Source organism: Rhinopithecus roxellana, chromosome 13 (genome assembly GCF_007565055.1).
Source record: "Rhinopithecus roxellana isolate Shanxi Qingling chromosome 13, ASM756505v1, whole genome shotgun sequence".
Classification (NCBI taxonomy): domain Eukaryota; kingdom Metazoa; phylum Chordata; class Mammalia; order Primates; family Cercopithecidae; genus Rhinopithecus; species Rhinopithecus roxellana.
This window is the reverse complement of record NC_044561.1, coordinates 35441503-35468041: the sequence shown is the minus strand read 5'-3', so window position 1 is coordinate 35468041 and position 26539 is coordinate 35441503. Positions and strand designations below refer to the sequence as shown.

The 26539-nt window shown below is 53.7% G+C and overlaps 2 protein-coding genes across 3 annotated transcripts; one reads left to right on the top strand and one right to left on the bottom strand.

The window, feature by feature from the left end:
- Positions 1-2046: 2046 nt before the first annotated feature.
- MPST (mercaptopyruvate sulfurtransferase) lies at positions 2047-12841 on the bottom strand. 2 transcript variants are annotated; one of them, XM_010389184.2, is made up of 3 exons: positions 12709-12841; positions 7402-8020; positions 2047-2650 (listed from the first exon to the last, which is right to left on the bottom strand). In XM_010389184.2, the coding sequence occupies exons 2-3, from the start codon at positions 7994-7996 to the stop codon at positions 2352-2354; spliced, it is 894 nt and encodes a 297-aa protein (XP_010387486.1). In that variant the 5' UTR covers positions 7997-8020; positions 12709-12841; the 3' UTR covers positions 2047-2351. The 2 variants fall into 2 exon arrangements, with proteins under 2 accessions (XP_010387486.1, XP_010387485.1); XM_010389183.2 differs by having other exon boundaries at positions 12612-12713.
- Positions 12842-12946: 105 nt separating this feature from the next.
- On the top strand, positions 12947-21638 carry TST (thiosulfate sulfurtransferase). The gene is made up of 3 exons (XM_010389182.2): positions 12947-13084; positions 13726-14341; positions 21174-21638. The coding sequence occupies exons 2-3, from the start codon at positions 13747-13749 to the stop codon at positions 21470-21472; spliced, it is 894 nt and encodes a 297-aa protein (XP_010387484.1). The 5' UTR covers positions 12947-13084; positions 13726-13746; the 3' UTR covers positions 21473-21638.
- Positions 21639-26539: the final 4901 nt, after the last annotated feature.

Genomic DNA, 26539 nt, shown 5'->3' with positions numbered 1-26539 from the left:
GGCCTGGGACACAATTCTATTTGTCACTCTCTCTCCTCCAGGGCCAGAAGTGCAGAAGGCACTTAGCAGGCTGAATAAATAAAACTCCTTTAAAACTAACGGAAAGAAACACTTGATGTTTACTCTGCACCAAGCAAAACAGTTTCTATGGATTATCTCATGTAATCCTCATACTGCTCAAAAAGATACTCTTTTTTTTTTCTTTTTTAAGATATGCTCTTGCTCTGTCTCCCAGGCTGGAGTACAGTGGCGTGTATTCACAGCTCACTGCAGCCTTGATCTCCTGGACTCAAGCGATCTTCCCACCTCAGCCTCCCAAGTAGCTGTGACTACAGGCATATGCCACTCTGCCTGGTTCATCTTTTTTCTTATTTTTTTGCATACAGATGAGGTCTCACTATGTTGTCCAGGCTGGTCTTGAACTCCTGAGTTCAAGTGATCCTCCCACCTATGCCTCCCAAAGTGTTGAGGTTACAGGCGTGAGTCACCATGCTGGCCAGGAAGGTACTATTGTGCCCGTTTTAAAGGTGAAGAAACGGGTCTGGGCACTATGGCTCATGCCTATAATCCCGACGCTTTGGGAGGCAGAGGTGGGCGGATCATGAGGTTCAGGAGTTTGAGACCAGCCTGAATGGTGAAACCCTGTCTCTACTAAAAATACAATAATTAGCTGGGCATGGTGGTGAGTGCCTGTCATCCCAGCTACTCGGGAGGCTGAGATAGGAGAATAGCTTGAACCTGGGAGGCAGAGGTTTCAAGGAACTGAGATCGTGCCATTGCACTCCAGCCTGGGCAACATAGCAAGACTCTGTCTCGGGGGGTGGGGCGGGGGGGGGAAGAAATGGAAGCCTGCAGAGGCTGGGCAGCACGTCTGAAGTCAGGCAGCCTTGTGTGGAGTGGCTGGGACCAGAAGCTGGATCAGAACCTCACATGTTTGCAGACAAACTTGTCTCCTCCAAGGGGCAGATCCATTCCAGGAAGGAAAAATAAAGCTTGTCTAAGACCGGCCAGCAAGAGGGGAGTGTCCAAACTGCTTCACTTCCACTTCTGGGAGAAGGTGCTCATGATGGGGATCGGGCAGCCCCTCCACGTTGGGGTTCCCTGTCTACACTGTTCCTGACTGCAGTGGCCAATTGTGTTATTTGCCCCTAGAGCAGTGGTTCTTAACTGGGGGTGATTTTTGCCCCCCAGGAGACATCTGGCCACATCTGGAGACTTTCCGTTGCCATAACTGGGCAGCGTTATTGGTATCTAGTGCAGAGGCCAGAAACGCACTCTCTGGTCTTGTTTCCAAAGGAAGGGCTAATAAGATATCTCCCCAGTACTGCCTGGCAGGACACTGCCCCTGCGCTGCTGAGATGGTGCCTGGGGGCTGGAAAGGCAGGGAGGGGTGATCCAGGTCGTGATGGGCAGGGGGGGATTTGGGGCCTTCTCAGACACCTACATCCACCTCTGCACAAAGGATAAATCCAGGGCAAGGAGTATGGAGCCCCTATCCTTGGGAAATGGGGAGAGATGTTCTCCTTGAGCAGAAAGAATGAAACTCCCTGGGTCCGCCCACTCCGGGAGTTCCAGAGACCAGCCTCCAAGTGTGCGCTTCCAGAGTTTAGAGCCAGGTTCTCCTCCAGTTCGGCCCAGCTCGGCCCTTCCCTAGAATATCCCCGCTGGGCTGGAACCTTCCTCCTTGGCATGGCACAGGCTCCTGTGAAGCTCTGGACCCATCTCCTTCTGGAAATGAGATGTACTATTTACCTGCTAGAAGGGCAGGTGGTGGGAGAGTAGCTTTGGGTGGGATCACAGACATGACACAGCAAAATTCACCTTCAATAGCCCAGATGCCAGAAGGGAGAACGCCCAGGATTATGGGCTAAGGGAGAGCTTGCTAGGTGCTAGCCCAGTCACGGGAGCAGAGAGCTCTGGGGCCCCAGCACTGCTCGGAAGGCAGAGACAGGATGTCCAAGACCCTCAGGCTCCCCAGAGTGACCTTTGCTGGGCATGACAGAACCCCTGGCTCCTTAGGAAAACTGAGGCAGTCCCAGAGCTACAAAGATTTAGCACTTGGTGGTTTTATTTCTTTAAAAATAAAACAGAAAGGAGGCGGGGCCCCAGCTCAGCACCATGTGGGCAGCTCAGAGTTGCGGCCTCCCTCCTCCAGGGCTCGCCTCTGCCTTTCCTCCCGCCCCCACGGGAAGCCAACAAGTCAACGGGATTCCTGGCCTTTGAGATGTCACTCAAAAGTCACCTGAGTTGAATGAAGAAACACTCTAGTCGGTTAAAGCAGAGCCAGAGCTACCAGGCCAGGCATTGCTGGCGGCCAGCATCACTCGAGCTTGCCTGCGTCCTGCCCAGCCTCAGTGGGTCTTCCCCCGGCCCTCTGAGATGACATCTTCGGGCCGGGCGCGCATGTACCACTCCACCCAGGAGCCATCGTAGATGGGCACGTCGGGCTTGCCGCAGAGGTACGCCCCTAGTGCCACGTGGCAGGCCGTGACGCCAGAGCCACACGTGGCCACCAGTGGCTTGGACAGGTCCACTTTCTTCTCCTGGAACAGATGGCGGATCTCCTCAGGGCTCTTCTCCAGCCCCTCCTGGGTCAGGAAGTCTGTGAAGGGGATGTTCACGGTACCCGGGATGTGGCCAGGTTCAATGCCTACAGCAGGGGAGCAGGGAGGAGGGGACAAATAGAAGGGTGCTATGAATAGTGCCTCATATTTGTGGTGCCCGAGATATTGAGATCATGCTGTGCAAGCATGGTGCTAAATCCTTTATATCCACCATGTCATTTAATTATCACAACCATAAAACTCAAGCACTGTTTAGAGGAGTCCCCATTTTATACATGATGATACTGACGTTAAGTACCACCTAAGGCCAATGCATCTACCAAATTACTGACTGAACTTTGAACCTAAGAACTGGCCCCCAAGGTTTCCTGACTATGCACCCTAGGGACAGTAAAGCAATAAACAAGACCCCTGCCTAGCTAGAACGTGCAGCACCTGCAGGCAAGGAGTTTTAATCTGGCAGGGCAGACAGGCAACTGAATACTTACAAGCATAATGGGTGTTCCAAAAATGCCCTACTGGGTGGCCTGGGGCATGTCAAAAAAAAATAATGCCAGTAATAGCAATAGCTGATACTATTACTGAGACAGGGTCTCATTCTGTTGCCCAGGCTGAAGTGCAGTGGCATAATTATGGCTCACTGCAGCCTCAACCTCCTGGGCTCAAGCAATCCTCCTGCCTCAGCTTCCCCCGGAGGGGCTAGGACTACTACAGGCACATGCCACCATGCTCAGCTAATTTGTTTTTTTTCTTTTTCTTTTTTCTTTTTTGAGACGGAGTTTTGCTCTTGTCGCCCAGGCTGGAGTGCAGTGGCACGATCTTGGCTCACTGCAGCCTCCACCTCCTGGGTTCAAGTGATTCTCTTGCCTCAGCCTCCCAAGTAGTTGGGATTACAGGCTAATTTTGTATTTTTGGTAGAGACGGGGTTTTACCATGTTGACCAGGGTGGTCTCGAACTCCTGACTTCAGGTGATCCACCTGCCTTGGCCTCCCAAAGTGCTGGGATTACAGGTGTGAACCACCGCGCCTGGCCTAATTTGGTTTTTGTAGACATGGGGTCTCACTATGTTGCTCAAGATGGTCTTGAATTCCTGGCCTCAAGCAATCCTTCTGTCTCGGCCTCCCAAAGTTCTGGGAATATAGGAGTAAGCCACCTTGCCCGGGCAATAGCTGATGTTACTGAATGCTTACTTTGTGCCAGGCACTGTTTGGAGACGGTCAGCCATTGTTTATCCTTTAATACACCCCAAAATTCTCTGGGAAAGAAATGATTATCCTCTCTTTTGTACAGATGAAGAGAATGAAGTACAAAGACTAGCTTGTGCAAGCTGGCAGAGGGCAAGGAGGAGTAAACCCAGGCAAGTCTGTGCTTCCCACCATCACGCCACACTGGCTGGGGGCTCAGTGGGTGGAGGAAGTTTCTCTGAGAATGCCCCGAAGGATGAGTAGGATTCAGTCACATAAAGGGGTCTGGGTAGATGGAGGCCTAGAGCATCCCGGGCAGAGGGAATCTGAGAGGCGAGGTAACCACCTGTTGCTCAGAGAGGTTTTAAGTCATTATAGAGAAAGCCCAGACAGTGAGGAGGCAGAAGCCTAGACAAAGGGGAAGCCGAAGGGGATGGAAACGCCTTAGCAGGCCTGGAGTAAGACTTGAGGGCTTTGACCTGACTGCAGGGGGATCTCAGGTTTCTATGTTTACTGTTTTATTGTTACTTTTCCTTTCTTTCCCTCCCTCCCTCCCTCCCTCCCTCCCTCCCTCCCTCCCTCCCTCCCTCCCTCCCTCCCTCCCTTCCTTCCTTCCTTCCTTCCTTCCTTCCTTCCTTCCTTCCTTCCTTTAGAAGGGGCTTGCCATCATGTCCAGGATGGTCTTGAACTTCTGGGCTCAAGGGATCCTCCCACTTCAGCCTTCCAAAGTGTGAGAATTATAGGTAGGAGTTACCTTGCCCAATCTAGATTTCCATTTTTAAAAGATCATTTTGATTGTAGCAGAAAGAATGAGATGGGATGCCTGGCGCGGTGGCTCACGCCTGTAATCCCAGCACTTTGGGAGGCCGAGGCGGGAGGATCATGAGGTCAGGAGATGGAGACCATCCTGGCTAACACGGTGAAACCCTGTCTCTACTAAAAATACAAAAAAAAATTAGCCAGGCATGGTGGTGGGCGCCTGTAGTCCCAGCTACTCAGGAGGCTGAGGCAGGAGAATGGCGTGAACCCGGGAGGCGGAGCTTGCAGTGAGCCGAGGTCGCACCACTGCACTCCAGGCTGGGCGACAGAGCAAGACTCCGTCTCAAAAAAAAAAAAAAAAAAAAAAAAGAAAAAAACAAGAATGGGATGGGAAAGGCCTGTGCCTCTGCAGACTCCCAGGGTGTTTTTTGTTTTCACTGCCCAGCCTTGAGGCAGGGGTTACTAACATTCCCATTTTCATGCAGGACTGGGATTTGCAACAGAATAAACCTTCACAACTAATGCTTGGGCCAGGCACGTGGCTCATGCCTGTAATCCTAGCACTCTGGGAGGCCGAGGGGTGCAGACTACCTAAGGCTGGGAGTTCAAGACCAGCCTGACCAACATGGAGAAACCCCATCTCTACTAATAATACAAATATTAGCTGGGCGTGATGGTACATGCCTGTAATCCCAGCTACTCGGGAGGCTAAGGCAGGAGAATCACTTGAACCTGGGAGGCAGAGGTTGTGGTGAGCCGAGATTGTGCCATTGCACTCCAGCTGGGCAACAAAAGCGAAACTCCATCTCAAAACAACAACAACAACAACAACAACAAACCCAAACAAACAACCCCCCCCCCAAAAAAAAACTAATGATTCAAATCTGAGCCATTCAGACTCTTGTCTAGCTTCTGCCTTGGTTTCCCTCTGCACTGGAGTGACACCCCCACGGGAGCTGCTGGCCCATGTATCGGTATCTATTCTCAGACCCTGGCATAGAGACAGCACTCCCAAGTCCGCGGAGAGGCTGAAATGGGTTATGCATCCCGCTTAACAGACACAGAAACCGGGCTTGGTCAGATATCACATAGAGACCAGCTCAGAGCAAGGAAGAAGAACAAACTCTCAACCCAGGGTGGTGACTGTAAAGGGAGGGCCGTCCCTACACATTGAACAAGCAAAGCATGCTTCTCCTGCCTGCTGGACTGGTGTGGCACATCACAAGGGTCACTTGGCCAGGCCTCAGGATGTGGAGTGGGAATGATGATGACATCATTGATGATCCAGCTGCACTGAGCTTAGTTTGTTTTGACAACAAGCCCGCTAGGCGTGTATCACCTCCCATTCTATAGATGAGCCAGTACGACTGAGATGTGTTAGGCACCTTCTTGTGTGCAGCACACTTGTGCATGAAAACCCGGAGCTGAGTGCTTTACACACTTGCTCTCCTTGCCCCTACCACGTCTTTATGCTCTGGGTTACTGCTCCCATTCTACACAGGCAAAAGCTGCGGTTCAGAGATTAGATGACCCGTCATGTGTCACAAAGCCCACGTAAATGTGGCACCACCAGCTAGCTCCCCTGTGCTGCTCAACCTCCTGGGGTTGAGATGGAGAACCCAACAGGATCAAGGTGGTGCTCTCATTAGGCGGAACCACACGAAACTGACACCTGTGTAGGTTCAAAAATGGTTGGATATCAGCTGTTTTCTATGGTTCTGATAACATCAACATTGCTTTGCAGGATTCCATGTGACAGGGACCTTCTGAATTCACCAGACCTCTCTGGCACATGGACTCTGTGCCAGGTACTGAGCTAATCTTCAGGATGCATTAAGAGCAGGGACAGTCCTTGCCCTCAGGCCATCCAAAACAATGCTGGTGAGCCCAAGCGGCTCCAAACCCAATCTGTAGGCCTGGTAATGCTATTCAGAGAGCTCCCTAGGGGCGGTGGTCAGTTTCTTGCACTCTTGAAGGCACAAGAGAAAGGGCTGGGGAGTTCCTGGTTGCTCACGGCTGTTAAGTGCGCAGGCTCCCGAGTCTGAACCCTGACTGGGTTGTTTCTTGAGACGCTGGGCAAGGCTCCATTTCCTCCTCTGTACAATGACAGTATATACTTACACGGGATGTTTGAAAGACTCACACCAGTGTGACCACTGACCAGTCTGCTTTGTGGGGACCCCTCCCCGTATTATACAGAACTTACCCACAGGCTTCTTGCCTGAGGAAATCCAGCCCACAGGCAGAAGGCTCTGCCCTACCCACTTCTGTTTAATCCCCCTTCCGCCCTCAGCTCTCCAAGCTTTGGCCCCTGGGACAGACTTTCCTTTTATGCAGCCCCCGACTCTGCCTCATTCCACCATCCTCAGGGGCATGGGCAGCCCTGATCAGGACCATCCCTCTGGGGTTTTCTCCCCAACATTCCACAGTGACCCCCCACACCTCACTTACAGTTCGAGTGAAAGCTGTTTGGGCAACCAGGGTTCCCAAGGAGCTAGGGAGAGTCACTGGCCAAAGCACAGGAGCGGTGGGGCCAGTATTATTGCTCTGCTTAACAAACAAAGTCACCGAGGCAAGTGGAAGTCAAATCTCCTTCCCCACCTCATGAGTGGCCTTTAAAGGCGAGGTCAGGCTGAGGGGGAGGGTCACCTGAGCCCAGGAGGTTGGGGTTGCAGTGAGCCATGATTGTGCCACTGCACTCCAGCCTGGGGGAATAGAGCCAGACCCTGTGGAAAGAAGGAAAGGGGAGGGAAAAGGGGAAAGGAGGGAAGGGAAAGAAAAGGGAAATGAAAGGAAGATAAATTAAAAAAACAAAAGAAAGGTCAAGTCCAGGAAAATGCTCAAGACACAGGCCATGCCCCCGACTACCTCCCGTCCCCTTCTCCCGCGTTACCGTCTCGGGGCTCGGGCTCGATGCCGCGGAACCTGCCGGCGGCTCGGGCGTCCACCACCTGGAAGCGCCGGGATTCCAGGTTCTCCCTGATCTCCTCATAGGTCTTGATGAAGGCGGGGTCCAGCTGAGCGCGGAACTCGGCGGGAGCAGGGTGGCTCTTGCCGGAGCTGAGAGGGAAGTTCTGGCGCAGCCAGTGGCGGAGGCCACCGTCAAGCAGTGACACCGCGCGGTGGCCGAAGGCGCGGAACATCCACCAGATGCGCGGGGCGGAGTAGAGGCCCTGGTCACTGGCGTCGTAGATCACGACGTGGGTGGCAGTGCCCACGCCCAGGCGGCCCGCGTAGTCCGCGAAATGCTGGGCGCTGGGCAGCATGTGGTCGTAGGGCGAGGTGCGGTCGCTGCACTGGTCGATGTCGAAGAAGGCGGCGCCCGGGATGTGGCGCTCCTCGAACTCGCGTCGCGCGTCGCGCCCCAGCTTAGGCAGGTACCAGGAGGCGTCCAGCAGCTGCAGGGGCTGCCCAGCGCGTGGGGTCCGCAGCGCCTCCACCACCCACTGCGCCGACACCAGCGCGCGGAAGAGCTGTGGCGGGGCCATGGTGGCGACACTCGGACTACGGGCCTGGGCGACAGGGAGGATGTCAGGAGGGAAGCAAGGAAAGGCTGCCGATGGGGCTGGGGCTGGGGCTGGGGCTGGAGCATGGGCCAGGGCCGGCGGGGGAGGTGGGGCCCGTGCAGGGCAGAGTCCAGAGAACGCAGAAACCAGCGGTGGTGAACCCGGGCACAGAGGTGGGTAGCCAGGGGCCTCCCTCTGCCAGGCTTCATATAAACACAAGCTCCGAGTGACCCAATGACCATGACCTCATGGAGAGCCCCAGGATGCACCCCTCACCTCCACCTGCTGGGCAGGAGGGTGGGTGGAGGTATCCTAGGGCAAGGCTCTGCTGGCTTCAAGGCACAAGCAGGGGCAAAGTCTCCACTCCTCCCTAAGATGCAGCTCGGCTTTATTTGCAACCAAGTCCCAAATGGAAGTCATTCATTCACTCATCAAGCATTTATATTGGCCACCTAATAGGAACAGTAGCTGGAATTTACTCAGTTCTTGCTGGGCACCACTAAATCCTAACAATATCCTAGAACAATGCTGTGACAGTAGACTCTCCAGTACGTGTTGAATGAGGGATCTTAAGAGGCTTGGTATATTATTGTCACCGTTTCAAGGAGGACACTCAGGCTCACAGAAGTGCACTAACCTGGCCTCGTGCGGTGGCTCAACCCTGTAATCCCAGCACTTTGGGAGGCCAAGGCGGGTGGATCACCTGAGGTCAGGAGTTTGAGATCAGCTTGGCCAACATGGTGAAACCCTGTCTCTACTAAAAATACAAAAAATTGGCCAGGTGCGGTGGCTCAAGCCTGTAATCCCAGCACTTTGGGAGGCCGAGACGGGCGGATAAGGAGGTCAGATCGAGACCATCCTGGCTAACACGGTGAAACCCCTTCTCTACTAAAAAATACAAAACAAACAAACAAACAAAAAAACTAGCCAGGCGAGGTGGTGGGCGCCTGTAGTCCCAGCTACTCGGGAGGCTGAGGCAGGAGAATGACGTAAACCCGGGAGGCGGAGCTTGCAGTGAGCTGAGATCCCGCCACTGCACTCCAGCCTGCGCGACAGAACGAGACTCCGTCTCAAAAAAAAAAAAAAAAAAAAAAAAAAATACAAAAAATTAGCCGGGCTTAGTGGCGGGCATCTGTAATCCCAGCTACTCAGGAGGCTGAGACAGGAGAACTGCTTGAACCCAGGAGGCGGAGGTTGCAGTGAGCTGAGGTCGCGCCATCTCAATCCAGCCTGGGGGACAAGAGCGAAACTCAAAAACAAAAAACAAAAAAAGAAAAAGTGCACTAACCTGACCCGGTGGTGCCAGGCTTCTCAGTAGGCAGTCAGTCTGGCACCAGAATCCGGACTTCTCAGCCACACACTCTGTGCAGGGATCGGGAGTCTAGTGAGGCCAGGTTTTGCCCGTCCAGCCTGGGCTCTCTCTGGCCCTTATAGCAGTAGCAACAGTGATTTCGCACCTCCCTCCCTCTCCTCTCCATCTTTCCTGCATGTCACAGGCTGACAGTGTACCAGCTCGCCAGCCCGCTATGCCAGGCCAGCCCACAGCCTTCCTGGGTGTAGACTCCCCAAACGCTTTAAGCCCCTTGTGCTGGGAAGCCACGACTGCGCAGGTGAGAGGAAAGGGCCTCTTCTGCCAGGCAGAGGCTGAGCCCCACCAGGGCACATGGCTGGGTGTGTGGAGTAAGGGCTGCAGATCAGCCCTCACTTATCCCCTGTGCGAGGTCCAACCTTGACACCCATTGCAGGCAGTCCTGCCAGTGAAATGAAGGGGGCAGGTAGAGAACAACATCTGTGGACTGAGTGCCTCTGTGGGCCAGGTCACATGTTAGGTACCGCAGCCTTGGGCAGGTATTAGGATGCCTGCTTTATGAATGAGGCCACTGGCAATTAGAAGAATAAGTGCCTTGCCCGTGGTCACAGAAGGCAGCCTCAGAATTTGCAGCCAGAATCTGACCCCTCAGGCTGGACTTCCCCTGCCCCAGATGCCATGATGACTAGGACCTAATGAGTTCCAGGGTGACACCCGGTGCCCACCCCCACAGTCTCACGGCAGCTGGCTTTTAGAAACCCACTTCACCCACGCAGTCAGGCCCTGTGCCAGACACTGAGCCCTCTTGCCTTTGCCAAGCCCTGGGGGGAAAAATCAGGCTGCAGGCAAGAGACAGTGAAATTGAGGACAGTTTAGAATTCAGGGTTGAGCACAGAGGGCCCCTGTGTCAGCCTGAGGTGGCAGCAGAAGAGGTGGGAAGGCTTCCTGGAGTAGGAGGAAGTCCAGACTAATCTGACTTTTCCAGGGGCCCAGGAAGGCTCAGCATGGTCTTTAGGGTAGAGAGGCTGCCAAGGGATCTTTGGCTAAGGGGCTATCCCCATTATTTACGTTACATCTCCGCTAGGGGGCGCTGTGCTGGCAGCTGCTGCAGGTTCCTTCCTGAGGAACCCTATTGTGGGAACCACAGCAGCCCTGGTGCACCCCCCAACTGTCCCCCATTCTTGAGGATCCTTGTTTCCCTCACCCAATCACCCATTTAGAGTAGAAAGAGCCCTGGTTTGGGAGCCAGAGAGCCCCCAAAATCAATGTAAACCCCACTCCACTGCTTAACTGGTTGTGTGACGGTGGCTGTGTAGGGTCTCTGGGTAGTTTCTGTTCCTTATAATGGAGCTTCCCACCCCCACCTCTTACAGCCAAGATTAAACAATAAAGGTAGAGGGGCAACCGTCATGCATTACATCTGGCTGGTTTTAATAATCATTAAAAACGGTTTAGGCCGGGCGCAGTGGCTCACACCTGTAATCCTAGCACTTTGGGAGGCCAAGGTGGGTGGATAATGAGGTCAGGAGTTCAAGACCAGCCTGACCAACATGGTGAAACCCCATCTCTACTAAAAATACAAAAATTAGCTGGGCGTGGTGGCATGAGCCTGTAGTCCCAGCTACCCGGAAGGCTGAGGCAGGAGAATGGCTTGAACCTGGGAGGCAGAGGTTGCAGTGAGCCGAGATCACGCCACTGCACTTCAGCCCGGGCAACAGACTGAGACTCCATCTCAACATAATAATAATAATAATATTGCATTATTTCTTCCACTACTCTCATTGGTGGCCCTGGAACTGACAGCAGCAAATCTAAAATGTTAGAATTTCAGGGCTTGATGGGACTTCAGAGATCTGAGGTCAACCTGCCCCAGTCTCCCTGCCTGATTGGCACTTCTCACAAAGGACTGTGGGCCATAAAGGAGGGTGTGAGGGCAGGCTGTGGGTGTCAGGGAGGGGTAGAAACCAGGTGCCTGTGTGATTCAGGAGCCGGGATCACCGTAGGTGGGGGTGCCCTGGGAGTGGAGGACCCCAGGACATAACCGCCCCAGGCTCATGTCAGGAGGGTACACAGCTGCACTGAGGCAAGCGTGAGTCGCAGGCTGGATCCAGGGTACCCATTGAGGAGCAGAGCTTGGGCGCTCCTCTAGGACCTCCCTACCTGGTCCCTCCTGCCCACCCCCTCCCCCAACCACCAGACACTAGGCTTTGAGGATTGCTGTGAGCATTTTAGAACAAAACCTTTTTTAAAAAGGGGGGATGAGGCCAGGGACGGTGGCTCATGCCTGTAATCTCAGCACTTTGGGAAGCGAAACCCCATCTCTACCAAAAATTTAAAAATTAGCCAGGCATGGTGGCACATGCCTGTGGTCCCACCTACTTGGGAGGCTAAGGTGGGAGGATCGCTTGAGCCTGGAAGGTGGAGGTTGCAGTGAGCTAAGATGGCACCACTGCACTCCAGTCTGCAGAACCACAGCCTGTCTCAAAAAACAAAACAAAACAAAACAAAAGGTCGGAGTTGGGGAACAAGGAAAGCCTTCCAGGCTAGCCTCTGCAAAAGCTAGGGAGGAGCAATGGAGTCCCCCACGGTGAGCTTTTCAGGAATTTTGCCAACCGGTTGTTAAACACAGCTATTATTAAAAATTGAATTCCATCAACTTATGATTAAATGGTCTAAGTTAAACACAAGCAATTTTTTTTAAAAGCACGAGGCTTCAGGGAAGAGCCAGGGAAAAGCAAAGGCAACGGGTAGTACGTGGGCTTCCGACCAGGATCAGGGGATCTGGCCCGGCCCGGCCTCAACTCTGGGTGTGTCCTCAAGCAACTCGCTCTGCCGCTCTCTCCTGTCTTAGTAAGTTTCTGGCCTACTCAATTATTGTGGGAACTAAGTCACACCACGGGAGTACCCAGCAAAGTGCCACACCAAGCAGGCCTTGACAATGTTAGTTCCTTTCACTCACTAACAAACTATTGGCTAGTGGCTCTTCCTGGGGCCTCTGGGTCACCGGGGTCTCGTCTCCCTGTCCTCCTCTCTCTCTCCCACCCTCTCTGGTGGCACCAGGCCACCCCACCTCCACCCAAGGCTCCCCACTCGTCACTCGCCACGACCCCACTCGGCAGGCCGCCCCAAGCGGACAGTCACCCTCAGTGCCAACGTAGCGGCGCGCCTTCTCTCCTAGACTGCGCCCCCTCTTCGTCCAGGTCCCGCGCGGGAGCCCCGCGCCGCGCACCCCCAGAGAGCTACTCCCTCCCCCTCCAGAAAGGCAAGCCGCCACGCCGCGGCAGTTACCGGGATCTCGGACTCGTGGCTTCCCGACTCCGCCATGGCCCCCGCGACGCGGCGCCCCCTCCCCGCGCCCTCAGCTGTCCCCTCCTCCGCCACCAACCTGCAGCTGGCCAAAGGGAGGAGACTCCGGCACAGCCCACCGCCGCAGCCACTCGGAGCCGCTGCTGCCCGCGCCTTCCACCGGCCGGGCCGTGGGGGGACGCCCGCTCCGCCTAGCCCAGGCCCGCGCCACGCCCGCGCCACCCGGCGTCCCCCTCAGACCCCCGTGGGTCCCGAAGGCTCTGCACGCGAGGTTGGCGGGTGCCGGGCGCTGAGCGGCGGCGCGGGGGCGGCACGAGGTGGCGGCAGGCGGCGCAGGGTCCCCCCTCTGGCGGCGGCGCGGTGGTGCGCGCCGCCCGGGGAGCTGCGGCCGGGGGTTTGAACCGGCCAACTTCTCCAGCCGGCCAGGGCGAGCGCCGGCGCGGCGTCCGGGGCGAGTGAGTGCGGGGCGGGTAGGGCGGCAGGGCGCCTGGGCCGCCGGCCAGGCCACCTGCTTCCCGGGGAAGGATAGCGTTGCGAGAGTGGGACGGGGTGCCCCGGGAACCTCTGAACCACCTAGGGCAGTGGGCAGTGAGCCGCGGGCCGGACTCGGGCACTCTGGAGGCTGGCGAGCTCGGGCTGCCTGGGGAGGCCGCAGGCGATGGCGTGTGCGCGGCCCGCGGAGCCTCCTCGCCGTGCGCCCACCCCCTCTGCCTTGGAAGGAAAGGGGATTATAAGCCCAAGATGCCATCGCCCCCCATCCCGGGCATGTTTTCACTGCTCTTTCCTGGCGGGATCGAGTACTGTAGCTTCTAGGAGCCAGACCCCTGTCCCAGGAAGCACCCCTATCTGGAGTCCTCGGAAACTTTGCCCCACCCGCTTCTGCGCTGGGCCCCCGGGCCCGCTGGGAGGGGCGGGGCCGGCTTTCCAGAGGGAATCTGCGAACTTATCCCGCTGCACGCCACAGCCCCGCTGGCTTGCTATAAACAAGGAACCCGGGGGAGTGCGGAGGGAGAAAGAGCTTCTCCCAGGCCTCACCCTACTGCACACACCGACTTCCTCACGCCTGTCTCTCTTTCCTGGTTCCCACCCGTGCCAGGTGACACGCAGAGCTGAAGCCATGGTTCATCAGGTGCTCTACCGGGCGCTGGTCTCTACCAAGTGGCTGGCGGAGTCCATCAGGACTGGCAAGCTGGGGCCCGGCCTGAGGGTGCTGGACGCGTCCTGGTACTCACCAGGCACCCGAGAGGCCCGCAAGGAGTACCTCGAGCGCCACGTGCCCGGCGCCTCTTTCTTTGACATAGAGGAGTGCCGGGACACGGCGTCGCCCTACGAGATGATGCTGCCCAGCGAGGCTGGCTTCGCCGACTATGTGGGCCGCCTAGGCATCAGCAACCACACGCACGTGGTGGTGTATGATGGCGACCACCTGGGCAGCTTCTATGCTCCCCGGGTCTGGTGGATGTTCCGTGTGTTTGGCCACCGCACCGTATCAGTGCTCAATGGTGGCTTCCGGAACTGGCTGAAGGAGGGCCACCCGGTGACATCCGAGCCCTCACGCCCAGAACCGGCCGTTTTCAAAGCCACACTGGACCGCTCCCTGCTCAAGAACTACGAGCAGGTGCTGGAGAACCTTGAATCTAAGAGGTTCCAGCTGGTGGATTCACGGTCTCAAGGGCGGTTCCTGGGCACCGAGCCGGAGCCGGATGCAGTAGGTAGGTGTCCCAGTGCTGGGTGGTCCCTGGGGAGTATTGCCCCGTGGAAGGATAGGGAATAAGGATGACTGGGACCCTCTCCAGGGTCTGTCCCATGGCTTCAATCCTCCCATGTAGGCCTCAGTCTTTCCATCGAAAAAACCAGAAGGTGGAGACAAACCTAAGGCTTTTTCAGCTTGGATGCACAAGGACCCAAAAATGTGTCTCCATAGCCATGTGCTAAGAAGCCATCTAGCATCTGTGTGGAGTGACATCAGCAGAAGTCACTGGTGACATGTCCACCACCTCCACTCTCAGGCACCAGCTGCCCCACATGTGCTAGGATATACCTAAGGGTGTCATGCCCCTGAGCCAGCATTTGCATTTCTGTACAGAAACCTCCAGCTTCTCCAGGCCTCTCTTGTCCCGCAGAAACCCTTACAGACATCAACAGTGTCCCTCCCCAGGATCCCCCTCTCCCCAGATCTAGCTTTCCTGTTGCCCCTGACTGGTGTTTGTAAAGGCCGTGTTCCCTAACCTTTCCAGGCAGCTGCAGCCTGTCTGCAGAGCTGTAACAGCAGCTACCATTTCATGCCAGACACTTGGTACCGCATTATCTCAGCGAACAAAGCTCAATGCCCCTGTTTTGGCAGCAGGGGGTTGGGGGACTGATGCCAGGACATTAAGTTACTTGCTCAGTTAAGTGGTGGAAGCCAGGATTCAAACCCAATGCTGTCTTGTTTCAAACCAGGGCTATAAACCAGGATGCGTCCCGTGCTGCCCTACCCCTACTTCCCAGGGCTAGGAGGGTGTCCCCTCTGCTAGTTGCCCCAGGAAGGCGACTCAGAAGTTCCCCTCCTGTGGAAGGGAAGGCCAGGTGGATTGGATACTGCTTGAGGGCTGAGGAGAGCCTCAGGAGAGGAAATGCTGAGTTCTAGAACCTTCTAACCAGAGAGAACCTCAGAGGTCTTCCCTTTTCTAGATCCAGGACTGGAGTCTCGCTGCCATCACTCCTGCTGAGTGCCCTCCAGCCCCTGCCTGGCCATCTCCAGGAGCAGGGCCCTCTCTTGTCTCTGGGCACCTCCTTGGTGGGTCTTTCCTCAATCAGGGCTCCTCTACAGAATCTAACTCATGTGCAACATTTTGTCTGACTTGTTGAAAAACATCTCTTCCTGTCTGTACCTCCCACAGAGAGAATGCCGGGAAAACTGTTTTGCACACTCTTAGAGCTGGAGGCCTGAAAGGTGACCTCATCTGACAGAGGGGAGACTGAGGTGCACAGAGGCAGGGGGCCAAGGCCGTGTAGCTAGTGACAGAGCCAGGACAGCAAGGTCTCTGCCCTTTCCAGCGCAGCTTTTCTAGGCCCCGTATTTTTCTTGCCTGCTTGCTCTCTGAAGGTCTGGAGTTGAAGATTCAAGTTCATTTGGCACCTCCCAGAGAATCCCAGCTGGGAACGCCTGCAGCCCTCTCCTGGCCTTGGTTCAAGACACCTCTTCTCCTTGGGATTTAAGCTGTCACTGGGGGAGGATCAGTGGAATTGGTTCTCTTGCTGCTTCCCAGCCTGCCCTAAAGCAACCTAGGAAATAAGTGGAAGGGACAGGTTGGAGGTATCAGGCCCAATGTCCTCATCCATTTTACAGATGAGGAAACTGAGGCTCAGAGGAGGGGAATGGCCTGCAGTGGGTAATGCCTCCTGAAGGCCCAGGATGCTGAAGTTCCTCCTCTGTGATCCTGTCCCCACCTCCTCCAGTTTCCCTCAGGAGCACCAGGGAACATGGATTCTCATTTCAGCTCAGCCACTCCTCCTTGGGGTGACCTCAGTCCAGTTGCTTGGCCTCTCTGGCTTTCCTTATCATAAAATGAGAAGAGTCACGGCAGCCCTACCCACATGAGTATGCATTTGTTTAAACGTAGCAGTGGCGGCCGGGCGTGGTGGCTCACCGCTGTAATCCCAGCACTTTGGGGGACCGAGATGGGCGGATCATGAGGTCAGGAGTTCAAGACCAGCCTGACCATGGTGAAACCCCATCTTTACTAAACATAAAAAAAAAAAAAAAATTAGCCAGGCGTGGTGGTGCACGCCTGTAATCCCAGCTATTTGGGAGGCTGAGGCAGGAGAATGCTTGAACCCAGGAGGTGGAGGTTGCAGTGAGCCGAGATCGCGCCCTGCACTCCAGCCTGGGCAACAGAGCAAGACTCCATCTCAAAAAAGAAAGAAAGAAAGAAAAAAGTCACGGTGGCTGGAAAGGGATTTCGAGAAGGGTAAGGAACAATACAAAACCTGGAGGATGTGGCACTCCCCCCCCAACCCCCTCCTCCAAGAGGCTTTGCTGGCCTGCCATACAAGATATTTTGGGGACACAAAGGCACGTGAGGCTCTGCCAAGTTTATGGTTCCCAGCTTGATGTGGGATCAGGGATTACCCTATGGCTTCAGTGGTCCAGATGTAACACACAGGGGCATGGGGGTGGCAGGCCTGTGGGATCAGGCCTTGGGCCTGATCATCTCTGGAAGAAATGGCCCCAAATGGAGTGGGAAGCAGAGCTTAGACACCTGGCGGCCACTTTCTGCCCACCTTAGGCAAGCACCTTCCTCTTTGACTGTAGTTCTGTGCCTCCACAAGCCCTTAGTCCTGGAGTCAGCCAGATGTGAGGTTCCATCCAGGTGTGATACTGATGCATAGCCTCAGGCTAGTGCCTTCACCGCTGACTGTTCTTCATGAAAGGAGCGCTGCTCACCTGAGAGGAGGGCTGGAGGAAGTGAGAGAGGCAGAGGAGGAGCTTATCCAGCCCAGTTTCTTTATCAAGTTAATTTTCTTTGCCTGCCTTCTTGGAGGGAGTGAGGGTGAAGAAGGGAGAAGGGTATCGACCCCCTAATAAGCACTTTTATTTACAGAACCCTTTTTATATAGTCTCTTCTGGACACCTGCAGCAGCCCTGCAAGGGGAGGCAGGCAGGGGTAGGGTAGGCTTGGTGTCACTTTGTGGGTGGGACAGGGAAAGGGCTTCTCTGTTAAGGCAAAGTGGCTGAGACTTGACCCTAAGTTGCCAGGCTTCAAGGTGGGGCTGTTTCCCAAGGCTACTGCTGTGGGTGGGGTGAGCTGTGAGCAAACCCAGGGGCTGAGGGAAAGGTCACAGATCCATGGTGTGGCTTCCAGGCTGCTGTATGGGACTGAAAATCCACTGTCTCTCCCTCCCAGGCCTGGAAGCTGGGCTGAGGGAGGGGGAGGGTGCGGGGCTGCCTCCTGCTGGCCAGGGTTAAGGGGTTGTCTTCTGGGGCTGCCTGCTCTGGATTCCTTAGTGAAAGCAGAAAGGGCCAGACAGCTTTTCCTGGCCTTAAAAATCCATACCTACCAGTGGCCTGAGGGATGTGGACTCCAGTAGTTGAGCATAAGAGGTCATCTCATCCATTCCCCGCCTCAGTCTCCTTTTCAAGGGAGGCTCAGGGTGGTCAAAGAACACAGGCGTTGGGGGCCAATCAGACTTCACTACCTTTGCTGTGTGTCCTGGGGCAAGTGACCTTACCTCTCTGAGCCTGGGCTCCCCAGCAATGCTGAGAGAATAATCTCCCCTGCTTTGTGAGGATTGCGGAGGATAACGTTCTTGAGAGCACCTGCCGTCAAGTGCCTGGTGCCACAGGTTATGGGAATGGGGGGATGCCGGCTGGGGGCAGGGAGAGCCAGAAGCCTTCAGCTAGACTTGGGAAGAGAAGCATGAGAGCCTCTGCTTTCTGGCCCAACCTGCCTTTCCACCAACTGGCTGTTCTTTTTTTTTTTTTTTTTTTTTTTTTTTTTGAGATGGAGTCTCACTCTGTCGCTCAGGCTGGAGTGCACTGGCCGGATCTTAGCTCACTGCAACCTCTGCCTCCCAGGTTTACACCATTCTGCTGCCTCAGCCTCCTGAGTAGCTGGGACTACAGGCGCCCGCCACCTCACCCAGCTAGTTTTTTTGTATTTTTTTTTTTTTTTTAGTAGAGATGGGGTTTCACTGGGTTAGCCAGGATGGTCTCGATCTCCTGACCTCGTGATCCACCCGTCTCGGCCTCCCAAAGTGCTGGGATTACAGGCTTGAGCCACCGCACCCGGCCCTGGCTGTTCTTGAAAGTTCTCTGGCCCAGGTTCATCTCAGCCCTTCCCACAGTTCATTTAAATGCCCCAGACAGGCCCTGAGCTCCCCTTGCTTCACCCCATCCAGCTGGCCCAGTGTGGGAGGCCCGCTCTACAGAAACTCCCTGACTTCATCTTTACTCAGAAGAGCTGCCGTTTATGTAAGCAGAAGAACACAGTGGGGCTGTGTCATCAGGGATGGGGACAACAAAACAAAACAGGATTCAACCCTTTGTGCTTTCAAATGCGCTTCAATCCAGCCCACTGCCTGGATGTGGAAACATTTTAAAGCTGGGTTTCTTGGGAAAGAATGCCCTCGATGCCAGCTGATCCGTTGTTCCTCATTGGAAGGGTGGGCACACATCTTAGATTCAAGTTTCCGGGCGAAACAGATGAAACACAACAGGAAGAAATGCTCTAATTTTATACATTACATTCAATCAAACTTTCTTTTTTAATTAATTATTATTTTATTTTTGAGACAGAGTCTTGCTCTATCACCCAGGCTGGAGTGGCATGATCACAGCTCACTGCAGCCTCCTGGGCTCAAGTGATCCTCCCACCTCAGCTGCTCAAGTAGCTGGGACTACAGGTGCATGCCACCACGCCTGGCTCATTTTTTTTTTCTCTATAGAGATACAGTCTTGCTATGTTACCCAACTCCTGGGCTCAAGCAATCCTTCCATCTGGGCCTCCCAAAGTGTTGGGATTACAGATGTGAGCCACCATGCCTGGCCTTTCTTCTTTATTTTCAGGCTATTCAAATGAAGCAGTGGGAGTGGAGAAGGAAGAAAGAAATCTGTAACTGGTGATCAGTTGATTGTAAACACCACTGCCAATCAAACTCGACTTGTACTAATAGATTTTGGAATCCGCTTTGGCCCCAGGATGAAAGGAGCAGGACATAACTGACATGATGACATACCGAATCATGTGCCTGCCAGGGTCACTGGGTTCTTTTAGTTGCAGTAGTTACACTTCCCCACACACCTGCGAGGTAGGTGGGGTTTACTTTTTTTTTTTTTTTGAGACGGAGTCTCGCTCTTGCTGCCCAGGCTGGAGTGCAATGGGGCAATCTTGGCTCACTGCAACCACCACCTCCCAGGTTCAAGCGTTTCTCCTCCCTCAGCCTCCCAAGTAGCTGGTATTACAAGCGTCTGCCACCATCCCCGGCTATTTTTTTATATCTTTAGTAGAGATGGGGTTTCACCATGTTGACCAGGCTGGTCTTGAACTGACGTCGTGATCCGCCCACCTCGGCCTCCCAAAGTGCGGGGACTACAGGTGTAAGCCACCGCACCCTGCCTAGGTGGGGTTTTCTCCCCGTTGTGCAGGAGGGAGACTGAGGCTCGGAGGTTCAGGGCCTGCTTGGCTGTACACAGCCCCAGTATGTGCCTTGGCCACATTAGTCAGATCCTTCCCCTCCCACTCCTGCCACCCTGCTCCTGCCCTGTCCCATAATCCAGGTTGAATGGGGTGGGGATCTGGGGAGCAAGGAGGGCTCAAAGAGATGGAGATAGGCCTGTGTCAGGCCAAAGTGCAGATTGGGCACTGGGAGCGGGGCCAACCACGGAGCCCCCACCCCCGCCAGGGTGTGGGCTGCTTGAGGAAGAGAGGAGTGGCCTGGGGCATGTGTGGGATTGGCCTGTGGCCTCACCTTGTTGGTGGCACCAGCTCCGGCCGTGGCCTGTTCCCCTTTGTCCCAATTCCTGGCTGTTTTGAAGCCAGATTTGGCTGGGGGCCCTCACTGGGTACTGAGACATTTCCAGAAAGGACCCTAGAGCCAGCCTAGTCCCTCCACTCTGCTTCCATCCAAGTTCTTGGAGGGGACCAAAAAGGCCCACACTGTCCCTGTTCTCCCCCTACACCCTTCGTAGGTGGTGAAGTGGCCAGAGGTGCAGCATGGCAGGGTGGGTGGGCCAACCTCCAAAGCCAGCACTTTCCTTGTGCCATCCGCTCCGTACAGCAGCCTGTACCCAGTGGGTACTCTCATTTCCATTTTTCCTATGGAGAAACTGAGGCTCAGAGAGCTGACATAACTTGCTCAAGGTGGGATTTGACCTTACGTCTGACACCAGGTCACTTGCTCTTTCTGCAACTGTGTGCTTAACAGAAAACCAGAGCCCCTATGTAATCCTGGGTCTGCCTTCACCTTTCTGCGTGGCCTTAGGTGAGCCGTGTTGTTTTGCCAAGCCTCAGGGGATTCATCTGTAAAATGAGGTGACATATCTGATTGGTTATGTGGTTATCTATTTAGCTTCTGTCTTTCTTGTTAGACTGGAATCTCCCAGAGGGTCTGGCTGTGTCTCTCCCTTTCACCGCTGTGTTCTCAGCACATAGCATTTGCAATAAGTTGTCCCATTTGCTCTTCTCAACATTGCTGTGAGATAGGTATGTACCACTGAGCCCATTTTACAGATGAGAAAACTGAGGTTCAGAGAAGTGAAATTATTTGCCCAAGGTAAAGGGTAGTGGAGCTGAGACTCATGCTGCTGTCCTCTCAAGCAGGTGTGCTTTTGGGCATCTCTACTTTTTAAGACAGGTGTCAGGGGAGGAGGTGCAGGCATCTTAAGTCATGAGAAATGATAGTAGGTGGGGCTGGGAATAAATTGAGCTCCAAGCAGAGCAAAGATGTGATTTTTATTTGTAAAGCTATCTATCCTTCCAGCTACAGCTGATTGGATCCTCCAGGCTCCATTAGTCCCCACCCCTCATACATCCCCTAACCTGTGTCCTCTGCCCTGCCCAGGACTGGACTCGGGCCATATCCGCGGCTCTGTCAACATGCCTTTCATGGACTTCCTGACTGAGGATGGCTTCGAGAAGAGCCCAGAAGAGCTCCGTGCCCTGTTCCAGACCAAGAAGGTGGATCTCTCGCAGCCTCTCATTGCCACGTGCCGCAAGGGAGTCACCGCCTGCCATGTGGCCCTGGCTGCCTACCTCTGCGGCAAGCCTGATGTGGCCGTGTATGATGGCTCCTGGTCCGAGTGGTTCCGCCGGGCCCCCCCAGAGAGCCGTGTGTCCCAGGGAAAGTCTGAGAAGGCCTGAGCCATGACGTCTCCTGCTTACTGTATAACTGCGGCTGGTTTAGTAACCCCATGACTTGCAGCTGGTTCATACCTCTTAGGTGAAGGAGATTGACATGTTTTTAGAATTGCTGTGCAAGGCTCACCCTCTCTGTCAACACTGGAATAAACTTTGCCTTTTCTGAGTAGTTTGCCTGCCTCTCCCTGGGTTCCATCCTTGCCCCCAAACTTCCATCTCTTTCAAACTCTGGAGACTCCACCAAGGACAGAGACCACCATAGCCCCTCTGGCTGTGGAAGCCACACCAAGGACACTGCTTTCACTCAGTATTGGCAGAAACAGCCTCCTGCTGTCCCATGTCAGGTGAACTCTGTCCCAGAGCATGCTGGGTCCTACCAGGAAGACAGGTGGAAAGGGAACCCGAAAGCCAGAGAGCTGAAGCCCCAGCTGCTGTAGCCCCAGCCTCCTGGGTAGGGGTGGGGGGACAGGTGGCTTCCCCAGTATGTCCATAGAGGTGTCACACGGCCCCAGGGCCTCTCAGGCCATGCTCAGGAGCAGGTGAAAGGAAGGTGGCTCCTGTCTGGAGCACCCTTCCTGGCTCAGAATAAGGCCCCCTGGGGAGCGGTGGAGGGAGGAGCTGGAGAAAGCTTTGGCCCTGGGACAAGGTCCAGGTTCTGGCAGGTGAATCAGGAAGTCACAGTAGAAGAAAGCAACCTGGTAGCTTGGCCCCATGTGGCTGGATTTCGATTTTCCCAGAAAGAGTCTCCCTTGACCCTCCTTTGGGGTTGCAAGAAGAATTCTGGGCCCCACCTACTGAGAACTCCCGGCTCCCCACTATCCAGCCTTCCCAGTGAAGACAGGATCCTGGAGGGCTGGAGACCAAGTCTGTCCTTGGCTTGGCACTGGGGCAAATAGGTGCTCAGGAGATGCTGAGGAGGTTGGCTTTGGGGCTGGCAGGTTGGGTGATGGGGCTGAATGCTGAGGCTGGTGGGATCTGTAGTGGAGGGGCTGGTAGTCTGGAGGGTTGACCCCTCTCACTTCCATGCCACTAACAAAACAGTCCTCTTCCCATCTCACATGTGGCTCAGACCCTACTGTGGAAAGAAGCAGCAAATATACATAGTATGTCAGATGGCGATAAAGTCCAATGGTAGAAAAGGTCGGAAAAGAGAAGTAGGGAGTGTGGGGTTGGCTGGGATGCTTTTTGAGAAAAGGTGGTCTGGGAAGGCAAGCAGAGTCTTGAAGCAGGTGAAGAGGCAAGCCATGTAGACGTGGGGGAAGGAAGTTGCAGGAGAGGAGAGGGAGCAGTCAGTGCAAAGGCCCGGAGGAGGGACTGTGCTTGGTGTGCCCCCAAACAGCAGAGCCTGGCATGGCAGGGACCCAGGGAGCACTTGGGAAAGTGGGAGGAGCAGAGGTCAGAGAAGAATGTTGGACACATTGGGTAGGGCCTTGTAGATAAAAGGGAGAAGGTCAGCTTTTACTGTGGTTGAGCTACTGGAAGGTTTTGATTAGGGGGTGACATATGATCTAACATAGGTCTTAACAGGATTGCGGGGCTGTTGAGTGAGAAAAGACTGTCAGAGAATATGGTGAACTCGAGGGTAGTGGTCCCCATATTATCTGCCCCCTCATGTTCACGCCCTGTGTGGTCCTCTCCCTGTCACTGCGGGTGGGACCCATGACTTGCTTTTAACCAACAGCCTATGGCAAAGCTGACAGATGCCACTTCTGTGATTATGGTTCACAATATTGTAATATCCCATCTTACAAGAGAACCCTCTCTTTGCTGGCTTTAATGAAGTCAGTGTCATGCTGGGGGGCCCAGATAGCAAAGAACTGAGGATGGCCTCTGGCTGACACTCAGTGAAAGCCTGAGACCCTCAGTCTAACAGACTGCAAGGAACTGTATCCTCCCACAGCCACATACGCTTGGAAGCATATTCTTCCCCAGTGGAACCTCAGATGAGACTGCGGCCCTGGCCAATACTTGGATCATAGCCTGCTAAGACCCCAACACAGAGAACTCAGCTAAGCCATGAGTAGACCCCCCATCCAAAGAAACTGTGAGATAACAATTGTATGTTAAGCTTCGAAGTTTATGGCAAGATTGTCATGCAGCAATAGATAATACATAGGCAAGCGATGGGGGTGGCTTGGACCAGGGAGTTGGGGGAGTTGTGGAGGCAGACGAAGGCATCCAAGTCTAGTGTACTTTGAAGGACTTGCTGATGGATTGCTTGTGGAAGTAGCTTAGAGTTTTGTGATGTCTCTGTGCAAGGCAACGTGCTACATTTTGCAAAAAATCATTTTATTCATCCGTCATCCTTATCCTTAGTGTTGGGTGATATCTGTTTCACATATGAAGAAAGTTCAGCTAAAGAACTTGGCCAGTCTCTTGTCTAATAGGTGACAGGCCCAGATTCTGGGGACTCCAAGTTTAAACACAGTACTCTCTGTTGCCTGGGGAAACCCTGAAAGTTTGCAGGAGGTATTCACCATACCCACTCTTTGTCCAGGCTGAGCAACAGCCAGGCAGGAATGGGCCAGTGCTGGCACCAGTGGCTTCTGCCTCCTTCTTCTCCAGATCAAACCAGACCAGAACAGACCAGATTAGACCAGATCAAACCAGACAAGACCAGATCAAACCAGACCAGACCAGATCAAACCAGATCAGACCACACCAGACCAGATCAAACCAGATCAGACCAGATCAAACCAGATCAGACGAGACCAGACCAGATCAAACCAGTCCAGACCAGACCAAACCAGACCAGACCAGAACAAACCAGACCAGACCAGATCAAAGCAGACCAAACAAGACCAGACCAGACAAAATCAAACCACACCAGACCAGATCAAACCAGATCAGACCAGACCAGATCAAACCAGACCAGACCAGATCAAAACAGATCAGAGCAGACCAGACCAGATCAAACCAGACCAGACCAGATTAGACCAGATCAAACCAGATCAAACCAGACCAGACCAGACCAGATCAAACCAGACCAGACCAGATCAAACCAGATCAGACCAGACCAGACCAGATCAAACCAGACCAGACCAGATCAAACCAGACCAGACCGGATCAAAGCAGATCAAATCAGACCAGACCAGACCAGATCAGACCAGACCAGATCAAACCAGACCCGACCAGATCAAACCGGATCAAACCAGACCAGACCAGATCAAACCAGACCCCACCAGATCAAACCAGATCAAACCAGACCAGACCGGATCAAACCAGACCAGACTGGATCAAACCGGATCAAATCAGACCCGACCAGATCAAACCAGACCAGACCAGATCAAACCAGATCAAACCAGACCAGACCAGATCAAACCAGACCCCACCAGATCAAACCGGATCAAACCAGACCAGACCGGATCAAACCGGATCAAACCATACCCGACCAGATCAAACCAGACCAGACCAGATCAAACCGGATCAAACCAGACCAGACCAGATCAAACCAGACCCGACCGGACCAAACCAGATCAAACCAGACCCAACCAGATCAAACCGAATCAGACCAGACCAGACCAGATCAAACCAGACGAGACCGGATCAAACCAGACCAGACCGGATCAAACCAGATCAGACCGGATCAAAACAGACCAGACCGGATCAAACCAGATCAAACCAGATCAAACCAGAACAGACTACTACTAGGCTACATACAGCTACGTAAAGGACCTAACATTGTAGGCCCTTATGGACTACTACAACCCTTTGCCGATGTTATAAAACTCTTCACCAAAGAACCCTTAAAGCATTCAACCTCCACCACCACCCTCTATATTATTGCACCAGCCTTAGCCTTTTCCATTGCTCTCCTCCTATGAACACCCATCCCAATACCTAATCCCCTAATTAACTTCAACCTGGGGCTTTTATTCATTCTAGCCACATCTAGCCTAGCCGTTTACTCCATTTTATGATCAGGATGGGCATCAAATTCAAATTACACACTAATGGGAGCATTACGAGCTGTCGCCCAAACAATTTCATACGAAGTAACCCTCGCCATTATTCTACTGTCAGTCTTACTAATAAGTGGACTAATAAGTGGTTCATTCAACCTTCATACACTTATCACAACACAAGAGCACCTCTGACTCCTCCTACCATCATGACCCTTAGCTATAATATGATTTATTTCCACACTAGCAGAAACCAACCGAGCTCCCTTTGATCTCACAGAAGGTGAATCTGAACTGGTCTCAGGCTTTAATATTGAATATGCTGCAGGTCCATTTGCCCTTTTCTTCATAGCTGAATACATAAATATTATTATAATAAATGCCCTAACAACTACAATTTTCCTAGGAACATTCTTCCCCACCCACACACCAGAATTATTCACAACATGTTTTATTATCAAAACAGATCAAACCGGATCAAACCGGACCAAACCAGTTGAAACCGGATCAAACCGGAACCGTATCAAACCGGATCAAACCGGATCAAATCGGATCGAACCAGATCAAACCGGTTGAAACCGGTTGAAACCGGATCAAACTCGATCAAAATGGTAGAAACCGGATCAAACCGGATCAAACCGGATCAAACTGGCTGAAACCGGATCAAACTGGCTGAAACTGTTTCAAACCGGATCAAACTGCATCAAAATGGCAGAAACCGGATCAAACCGGATCAAACTGGTTGAAACTGGATCAAACTGGTTCAAACCGGATCAAACTGCATCAAACTGGCAGAAACCGGATCAAACCGGATCAAACCGGATCAAACTGGCTGAAACCGGATCAAACTGGCTGAAGCTCAAACCGGATCAAACTGGTTCAAACCGGATCAAACCGGATCAAACTGGTTCAAACCGGATCAAACCGGATCAAACTGGTTCAAACCGGATCAAACTGCGTGAAACCGGATCAAACTGGTTCAAACCGGATCAAACCGGATCAAACTGGTTCAAACCGGATCAAACTGCGTGAAACCGGATCAAACTGGCTCAAACCAGATCAAACTGGCTCAAACCGCATCAAACCGGATCAAACTGGCTGAAACCGGATCAATCTGGTTCAAACTGGATCAATCAAACTGGTTCAAACTGGATCAAACTGCTTCAAA

Excerpts from the sequence above, each read along its gene's own strand:
- MPST (XM_010389183.2), bottom strand. The coding sequence starts at position 12,647 with ATGGCGGAGTCGGGAAGCCACGAGTCCGAGATCCCG. Across the intron at positions 8,021-12,611 it reads GCCACGAGTCCGAGATCCCG|GCCCGTAGTCCGAGTGTCGC; the intron begins GTAACTGCCGCG and ends CCTGTCGCCCAG. Across the intron at positions 2,651-7,401 it reads CGAGCCCGAGCCCCGAGACG|GCATTGAACCTGGCCACATC; the intron begins GTAACGCGGGAG and ends CCCCTGCTGTAG.
- TST (XM_010389182.2), top strand. The coding sequence starts at position 13,747 with ATGGTTCATCAGGTGCTCTACCGGGCGCTGGTCTCTACCAAGTGGCTG. Across the intron at positions 14,342-21,173 it reads GCCGGAGCCGGATGCAGTAG|GACTGGACTCGGGCCATATC; the intron begins GTAGGTGTCCCA and ends TGCCCTGCCCAG.